A 9,867-nucleotide genomic window follows, 5' to 3' on the forward strand; every position below is an offset into this window, starting at 1 on the left:
GATCCACTGCCTTGGAACTCACTGAGGGGTCACGTGGGCACAGGGTCATTAACGTCAAGCAAGATGTCATTAGACCCGTGACCTGGAATCTTCGTTAGAAGAAAGTATGAGATGGCACATTTTCAACAGACCGGGAGAAGGCAGGAATCTATCTTAGTATTTTCCGGTCTTCTCCCATCATTTTCCTTTGAAACATGACAGTGAACTTGTCCGCCATGTTCACGTGTCTCTGGGTTGATAGCCACAGAGAGAGCCCGATGGCTTTACATTGAAGAGGTGGCACAGAGAACAGAAATGCCACTTCCAGTAATATGAATGGTAAAGAAATATTATCTAAAATAATGATAAACCTTTAGCTGTTTAGTCACATCTATTAAAATACAGTGACAACCAGAAACTGACACAACATTGTAAACTGACTATATTTCAATTAAAAAAAAGTAAAAAAAAAAAAATACAGTGACACACACAGCAGGACTAACTGATCTGATCTGTGGGGAAGGCTAATCACAGGACAGCATCACTGATGTTCTCCAATCCTAAAACTGTTTTGTGGCTCTCTTTCCTGCAGCCAGGTAGGATTCTCTACAGCTCTGCTCATTCCTAGCCCTGGATCTTTCTCAAATCTCCCTTCAAATGCTGGCCAAGTTCCATTACAGTGTCTTATCCTCCACTTGGGCCATTCATTGCAACTGTAACAACCAACAAATACCTACCAAACACAAATCTTATACCAAGACTGTATTTAGCTAGGCATCTACCAGCTGGGAATCTACCAGGAAAGTCACTTAAACATTGTGTGTACCTCCATTCCTCTAGCTACGAAATGCCCCTCTGAGCAGGCAGACCTCGTCTTGTTCAATTTGGGCCACATCCAGTCAACAAATTAGAATGCCTTGTGGGGAGAAGGAATATCTTATTTGGTGATAACTTCCCTAGCCTAACAGGACTCACAACATAGCTGGAAAGACAGAAACACATCAGATGTTCAGGTGATTTGTGCAGAGGATTGATGTGAGAAAAGGAAACCTTAAGCCTGGTCTACACTGAATTCATTGCGTCACCATGACAAATGACACCATCTCTTAAAGTTTCATGCCTTATTTGTAAAATGAGGGGGCTGGATTTGATGATAATGATAATAGCTAAAATTTACCGAGCACTTCTTATATGCCAGGCCCTATATTAAGCACTGGACATGGATTAACACGCTAAAATCTCACAATACTGTTATGAGGTAGGTACCCACTGTCATTCCCATTTCACAGATAATCTGTGAGATCCAATGTTCCGTAAGTATGTGATTTCAAGTTAAGTAATATGGTAGACTGTATTTTCCAAAGGTGGCCACAACAATATTTCCCATCCCACACGCTCTTTCTTTTCAAACTATGACTCTGACATTCCTGCCTTTGAGCAGTGGGTCTATGTCCCGTCTCATTGAATGAGTGGGCTTTTGACTGGAGAAAGTGATGTTATGTGACTTTTAAAACTAGACCATAAAAGCCAGTTTAGCTTGTATTAGTTTTCTACTGCTGCACAACAGAGCATCACAAATTTAGCGGCTTAAAACAACACCCATTTATTAGCTCTCAGTCTATAGCTCAGAATTCTAGGCACAGCATGGCCAGGTTCTCTGTTTAGGGTCTCACACTGCCAAAATGAAGGTGTCGGTTGGACAGAGTTCTCAGGGGGTCCAGGGGAAAAATCTGCTTCCAAGCTCATTCATGTGGTTAGCAGAATTCAGTTCTTTGTGGCTGCAGAACTGAGGTCTGCCTCTCCTTGCTGCCTGTCAGCTGGGGCTGCGCTCAGCTCCTAGAAGCTGCCTGAATTCCTTGCCACGTGGCCACCTCCATCCTCCATGCCAGCTATAGAGAATCTCCCTCATATCAAATCCCTCTCACACTTTGAATCTCTGACTTTCTCTGTCTCTGACCTCGAGACACAGACTGGCTCATGTGACAGAAGACATATAGAAGAGGAGGAGGCCATGTTACCACGGAGGCAGAGATTGGAGTGATATGGCCACAAGGCAAGGAATGCTTGTAGTCACCAGAAGATGGAAGAGGCAGAGAACAGATTCTTCCTTTCAGCCTCAAAAGGGAGCACAGCCCTGCTGGATTTTGTACTTTCAGCTTCCACAAATATGAGAGAATAAATTTCTGTTGTCTTAAGCCAAAAACAAACAAAACCTAAAAAAAACCCTTAAGTGATTAGGTCATGCCCACTTGGACAATCTCACTATGTTAAGGTCAACTGATTTGGAATCTTAATTGTATCTGCAAATTCCCTTTTTTCATATAATCATGGGAGTGATATCAAATCATATTCACAGGTTCTGCCCACACTTAAGGGGAAATTTTGCAAGGGCAGGGGTCATTTGGGGTCATTTGGGGTCATTTTAGAATTCCACCTACTACATAAGCTTCCGTTTGATTCTCTTGTTACACTTATTCTTAAGCATCATGCTGTGAGGAAGCACAAGCAGCCTGTGGAGAGGAACTGAGGCCTCCTGGCCAATAGTCCCAGCCCATCTCCCAGTCAACAACCTATGTTGTATTATCTTGCCAGCCATACTAGTGAACCATATTAAAAGTGGCTCTTTCAGCCCCAAGCTGAGCTGCCCCAGCCGGCCATGCATGGAGCAGATGAGCTGTCTCCATTGAGTCCCACCCAAACTGCAAATGTGAGTAAAATAAAGGACTGTTGTTGCTCTAGGCCACTATGTTTTGGGATGATTTGTTCTACAATAGGCAATCAAAACCAAGTGACAACCTACGTGGAATGATCTACAAGTACTGATGACTTCTTGTGGACAAGGGGTGGCAACTTACATTTCTTTTAGGACACTGGAGCATTTGGCAGTGTTAGGCCTAAAATGCCATTCAGTTCATGCTTGCTGATTTATTAATTCAAATTTATACTAAACTGATTTACACCAGTCTAACAGTCATCCATATTTGGAAGCCCAGTGCTCTAAAAGGGTTATCTAAAAATTATGCTGCTTTCCTTTTGAACAATATGAAAATATATTTTAAAGTTATATTTGTAAAATATTTGGGATGTAAATAAACAGATAATGAATGTATTTTTAAAGGTATAATGGGCTTTTTATAAATCACTACTTAAATGTATTTCAAAGTATACTTGATTTCTTTTCAATCTATACTTACTTTTCAACAATTATTATTTTTATTGGAAAAAAGGAGAAAACACTGTGAAAATAGTCATCAGTTTTGTCATTAAGAATTTTCATCAATGGATATTAACTATTAAGAGTTAATATGTGAAAGACTTGGAGAATATAATATCCATACACTCTCAAATAGGCTACCCCTGGATTATTTGATTACACAATGAAGAAACCTGGCAGGTAACTCTTTAACCAAATGATCAAGGTTACTATCACCAAGAATGGAACAAAGTGATATCACGTGCCTCCTATTGTGATCCACTAAAGCACAACCACACCTGTGCAGTATTCCTGCCCCCTCAAAAACCAATTTTAAATTTAATTAAGAGAAAACAGACAAATCCAAATTAAGGCCATTCTGAAAAACCACTGACTTGCTATCACCAAAAATGTCAGTGTCATGAAAGACAAAAAACGCTGGGAACTCTTCTAGATTAAGGGAGATTAATTTAAATGACATAACTATCTAAATGTGAATCTTGACTGGATCCTGGATCCCCCCCCCCACCTCCGACAAGGAAAAAAAAAAGCCATAAAACTATAACCCTTAAATATGCACTACATATTAGACAATAGTACTGTACTAAATGTTGAGTATCTGAGTGGATTACTGTATGGTGGTTTAGTAGGAGAATGTCCTTAACAACCAGATGCTGAAACAGAAGTGAAATGTCACTATGTCCGCAAGCAACACTTAGGCAAACTGCAAAAAAGAAAATTCTGTACCTGGTTGAAGAATTTTGTATCAACATCTTGTAGACACTATCCACAGACTGGAGAGAACAAGCAGAGTTTCCCGCTGTGTAGCTGAGGAGAAACAGGCAGCCAGACCCCTGCCTCCTGGGTGGCACCTAGAGCCCTAACAGCTTTCGGGGGGCCACAGCAGCACGGGCAGAGTGGGAGGAGAGGGAGCGCCCACCTTCGCTGACAGGCACAAGCTCTCTACATACTTTACGGCAGCCGCGCGAAGGCACGAGAGCGACGCCGCGCCTCCCGCTCTAAAGGCATGCACGACAGCGGCACGTGCTGTCTGGCGCACTTTACGGCAGCCGCGCAAAGGCACGAGGGCGAGGCCACGCCTGCTGCACTAAAGGCACGCACGACAGCGGGACGCGCTGGCTGGCGCACTTTACGGCAGCCGCGCGAGGGCACGAGGCCGTGGCCCGTGGTGTCTTAGAAGAGGCAGCCGTTCCAGGCTCTGCGCTCCACGTCATTTGCCGGTTGGCTGTTAATCTGTTGGCACTCCCACGGCTCGGCAATGATGGAGGCGGTGGCAGCACTGTGGCGGAGGGCAGTGGCGACCATGAAGACGAAGGAGTTCCGGGATTACCTGACCAGCACGCACTTCTGGGGTCCCGTGGCCAACTGGGGCCTCCCACTGGCCGCCTTAAATGACATGAGGGCACCGCCGGACATCATCAGCGGCCGCATGACGACAGCGCTCATCTTCTACTCTCTGGCCTCCATGCGCTTCGCTTACCGCGTACAGCCTCGCAACTTGCTGCTGATGGCATGTCACGGCACCAACGTGGTGGTGCAGAGTATGCAGGCAGGCCGCTACCTGATCTATCACTACGGCAGCGGAGCCACGGCGGCCACTGTTAACACCGCCACCGCTGCCACCGTCTGTGCACCCTCTACCAACTTTATCACCACTGCAGCTGACGACTCTGGCTAATGCTAACGACTACCAGGATGCCATTGACTTGGATCCGCTGATGCTGTGTCGTGATTGAGAGGGCCCAATTGAATCTTTGCAGCTTACAAGCACTGAACTGTTCTTCCTAGAGAAAAGACCAATAACAAGTTTCATTTTGACTCAAACAGTGCAAATCTGATTTAAAGTTGCAGTTTGGTTAATTAAAAAAAAAATGGCAAATAGCACAGAACTGAAGCTGTTGAGTTTGGTTTATTTCGTGTTGGGGAACTGAAATGTTTTTTAGAAGGTGAGGGGAATTGGCTAGTCTTCCTCTTCATGGGACCTGTAACTTGAGGGTTAGTTTATGTAGGTGAGAAAGACTGAATGACACTTCAAATTATCTAATTTATTGATTTTTTAAAGCTCTCTTGGAAATAACGTTTTTGTTACTTGTACTGGGTGTCCAGGCCAAATAAAGGTGCTTAGTAGCACACGACTTTAAAAACTCGGTACAGCCACAATCTCTCTACACCATAAAAAGGAAAGTCCAAGGGCTGTTTCTACTGAGGGAAATAATTCCAAGTGGGTTTAAATGAATTCAGTGAAATCCAGCTTTTAAGGAGTACTTAGCAAGAGAACCTAGAATCTCTTGGTGACCAAGAACAATGATAGAACCTTTAATGAAAACAGGAAAAACAACTCTGAGGTCAGTTGCTGTTAACCTTGGATTCTAGGTAAACTGAAAATAAAAACAAGATCACGATCCTTTCCTCTTTCTCTCATGCCTAAAAACGGAGGAAATGGTAGTTTGTAAAACTAGGGAATCTATCACCCTGTGTTGCACACTAGTTAGGGTTGGGGGTGAGGGCCAGTGGTCAATAGTGTTAAGCCCACAGTATGCCCCACTAGGAATCCTATGGGTGCGAAAGGATTTTGCTTAAATCTGGGAGCATGACGAGGGAAAAGAAAAGGGTGGGGCTGCGGGTGTGAGGCCATTACCTGGGCAACAGTCTGCCCTCTAGGATTTCACCGTGAATCCCTTACCCCTGCCACGCCTCTGGAGAATGGGAAGTCCCAGAGTGGTCTACTGGGGAACTCCAATGTATGTGTTTAAGAGTGCTTAAACCCTGCTTTTGTTAAAAGGTTTCAAATGCAAAGAAATTGAACACAACTCTGAAAGGTTCTGAAGACATCAGGTTTTGGATAAGAGAGACACAACTTTAGTGGAACTCTGGAGGAGTCCCCTTTATCTTCTGTGGCATCTAAGCAGTAGCCCTCTTTGTAGGCAGTTTCTGCATTTCACATTCTGTGTACAGGAGGAGAAACAAACTCTGGAAAATGGTAGTGTGTTAGTTACCTATTGCTGTGTAATAAATCACCCCCAAACTTAGCTTAAAACAACCAATATCTTACACAATTTTGGAGGGTCAGGAATCTGGGAGTGGCTTAGTTGGGTGCTTCTAGCTCACGGTCTCTCAGCTGTCCACTGGGGCTGCAGTCTCTGAAGACTTACCTGGGGATGGAGGATCCACTTCCAAGCTCAGTCCCACAGTTGTTTGCAGGAGGAATCAGTCCCTTGTCATGTGGGTCATAGGGCTGCTCACAACATGCCTTCTCCCAGAGAAGGTGTTCCAAGAGAGAGAAAGCCCAAGATGGAAGCCACAGTCTCTCAGCTGTGTTCTCTTGGTCACATGGACCAACCTAGGTACATCGGGGGAGGGCAACACAAGAGTGGGAATACCAGGAGGCAGGGATCATTGAGGGGCCATCTTGGAGGCTGGCTACCACATGTGGTTTTGACATAAAAATTCTCATGCCTTTCAGAAACTCAGTTGAAAGTAATAAAGCATGTAAGGTCAGTGCCCACCTTCCCAAAGAGATGTCACAAAATGTTCAGTTTACAGTTTTGTGCTCATTACAAACATGCATCTATCATAGAGGATGAATTTGAGAGGCAGGAAGGAAGTCTCTGGAAGATAGTAGTAGCTCCTCATATTTTAGATAGTTCAGTCTATAATGCAATAATAAAAAGCAGTTCTTAAAGTTCTGAAATGAATCATAACCTTGTATCAAGATTTTTATTAAAACTTGAGGATTTTTCCCCTTTGCTCTTACATGAATAGAAATTAATATATTTTTTAGATTTGTCTTACTAAGTGTATTTTGTAACTTGAGTATTATATTTCAGTAAAAGGCCACTGTCTGTTGAAGACATTTAAGAGCAGGTAGGTTTTTAATTAACCTGGTAAGGGGGAAGGAGGTAATCCCTGCTGATAATTTCCCGTCACTCGACATTTATAATTTAGAGGGCAAAATGATTACAGAAAATTCCAAAAGATTTTAACACCTCCACTCTAATGCAGTGCTCCACTTCCAGGATCTAATTTGTAGTATGCCCACCCAGCTAAGAGCCCTAACCCTTTGTTGCCCAGGATATTAATGTTTAAAGCCATATAAGTGATTAATACTTTAATAAGAACCCAGCTTTCAAATCATTAGGGTAATGATCATTTCATAATCTCCCCAAACTCTTGAACATAATCGCTTCTGGTCTTGGCAATTTAACTTAAACTGTCTACAGATCTCTATCACTGCTTTATGAAGCTAATAACACTTTCCGAATTGGCAGGGCTATTTTTCCAGAAGTTTTTGTTCCCGACCCATTTTTATTATTTTCCAGAATTTGGGTTTTATTTTAATTTTTAATGGAGGTACTGAGGATTGAACCCAGGACCTTGTGCATGCTTAAGCATGCACTCTACCACTGAGCTATACCCTCCCCCCAGAATTTGGGTTTTATACTAAGTTTAATAAATAAAGTCTCTCTGTTTAGGTCCTCTGACTTTCCTGGCAAAGCACAGGCTAAAATCCCCAAAACTGCCTTATCCTTGCAACTATAATGCTACAACCATTTTTCTCCTCTAATTCTTTCAAAATGAGGAACCTCATATTGTGTCCCAGGGAGACGCCAGGAGCCAACCACATTGTTGGACAAAAACAAGGCACTCGGAGATGAAACAGCCCTGCACGCAAAGGAAACCACTTCTGGGCCTCTCCTGACCCTGACAACTCACAAGTGCCCCTGGAGGTAGAGCTGACCCCCTGCAAAAATGGAGACTACAATACATTCTGAGAAATGTGAAACATTTCCTTGCAGTTTGAATTTATATTATGTCTATTATTTTGAAATTTCAAATTCTAATGAAACCTTTTCAAAATACAGGAGCGCAGGTTTGTTGTAAACATTTCATATGGGTGCGTGCAAAAAAACAGAAAAGCCAAATGCAACCCCAATTCCTTTCAGAGGTAACATGGCAAAAAAGCATGAGAAAAGCACACAATTTTCCAGACCTCTGTTATTTGAAAGTACCATCGTTTTACACCATGCTATGCATTGTTATGCATTCTGCTTTGCTCTCTAATGTCTTAGACACCACTCCCTTTTGGGCATGTCCTGTGCCCACGAGCACAGATCCATTGAAGAGAGGCCCACAGACTGATGTTCCTGGACACACTATGTTTGCTTTAAAGCCCTCTCTGGGCATAGCTTCCTTTCTTTGTTTCAATTTCAATGTAATTAAATGTTGCCAGACTGTTCTGAACAGTATCTTTAATTTTTCAGAGCAGACAAGAAATCCAGTAAGACGACAGCTCACCTACCATTGTCCATACCTTACACACCCTGACATTTGCATCTACTTCAGTGCCTGGCGCGTGGCTGACACCTGCTAAATGTTTGCGGGGTAGGTAAGGAAAAGCTAAAGAGATACAAGAGGTATGAAATGAAAGTATGCATAACCCAAAGTTCCTAAGGTGAGAAATCAGGTCTTAAATTGGTTAGCGAATCATGATTTAATTTGATCCCAAGTTTTGTTATCTTCTGTCTAGAAGTTGGCAAATAGTTCATGAAGTTTCTTAGTTTGGGAGGAGTTGCAAGATGAAAGAAAATTGTTACTTTACAATTGAAGTCCGTGAAATGAAGGGAGAAAGAAAATGTAAGATTAAAGACCAAACAGTACTGGGAAAGATGAAAGCAGGAAGTTACAGGCATATTTGCATTCACGCAGGTTTAACAGAATTACATTAAATGCGTTTTAACGTAAAAATATGCCAAATCTACACCCCTCACCCGCCCATTCTCTGCAGATCACATCTTTGATGGGCAGCTGAGTAAGCAAAGGGGCACGGTTTCCCTTGGGCTCAGATCAGAAGCTCTTCCTCCAGGCAGTGGGGAATGCAGCAATTCTGTCTCTGAAGGTCCAAAGGTGACATGGCTCAGTTCAGGACCGCTGGCTTTGGACATGAGCAGAGGGGACGGTGAGGGTAAAGCTGGCCCCTCAGACCACTGTACACAACAAGCCAGGGGTTTCCCAGTTCCGGAAACAAACAGGACAAAGTCAAAAGTGGAGAACTTTTTAGTTAAAGGAATAGAGGAAGTATGAATGAATTTGTCTGAATTTGCTGAAAGAAAATGTCTGAATTTCCATAAGAATGTTAAAATTTCAGTCCTAAATCTCATAACAAAGGACCAAGTTTGGTTAATTGTGCAACCAACATTTATGTCTATGAATACCTCTCAGCTATCAGTTGACCCTTCAGTCACTGCTTAAACAAGCCAGCAACTTCAGAACTTTCCCTGACACCCCTGTTTGTGCTGCTGGCCGGGGATCTCCCCCTGCTTTGGTCAGTGAAGTTACTGTGTTCACCAGCCCTGCGCTGACCAGCCTGGGCCCACCTCCTTGTCCTATGGCCTCAGGCTACTAGAAACAGATAGTAACAGTTCCATACTAATTAGAAATGGCTAGAAAACGGCCTTTCAGGCAAATATTTTCCTTGCTTTCTGCCAAAAAGGAAGGATTTGTATCTCAACATTTCACAGCCCCCCACCACCTCCCCACCCCAGCATCCTCATGAATGAGACTTTCAGGCAGGGGTGTGGGGACAGGACCAGTGGGCAGAGAACTCTGCATGACCCTTCACACCAGCCTGGCCAAACGCAGACTTTCCTGTTGAAGCAAAATTAAGAGTTTGGGGA

The 9,867-nt window shown here is 43.3% G+C and overlaps 1 protein-coding gene across 1 annotated transcript; it reads left to right on the top strand.

The window, feature by feature from the left end:
- Window positions 1-3,906: 3,906 nt before the first annotated feature.
- Window positions 3,907-5,148, top strand: MPC1L (mitochondrial pyruvate carrier 1 like). The gene has a single exon (XM_010964004.3). It carries the CDS (start codon window positions 4,452-4,454, stop codon window positions 4,869-4,871), a length of 420 nt encoding a protein of 139 aa, XP_010962306.1. The 5' UTR covers window positions 3,907-4,451; the 3' UTR covers window positions 4,872-5,148.
- The last annotated feature ends 4,719 nt before the right edge of the window (window positions 5,149-9,867 follow it).

The sequence above is a fragment of the Camelus bactrianus genome, chromosome X, assembly GCF_048773025.1.
Source record: "Camelus bactrianus isolate YW-2024 breed Bactrian camel chromosome X, ASM4877302v1, whole genome shotgun sequence".
Lineage (NCBI taxonomy): Eukaryota > Metazoa > Chordata > Mammalia > Artiodactyla > Camelidae > Camelus > Camelus bactrianus.

Excerpts from the sequence above, each read along its gene's own strand:
- MPC1L (XM_010964004.3), top strand. The coding sequence starts at position 4,452 with ATGATGGAGGCGGTGGCAGCACTGTGGCGGAGGGCAGTGGCGACCATG.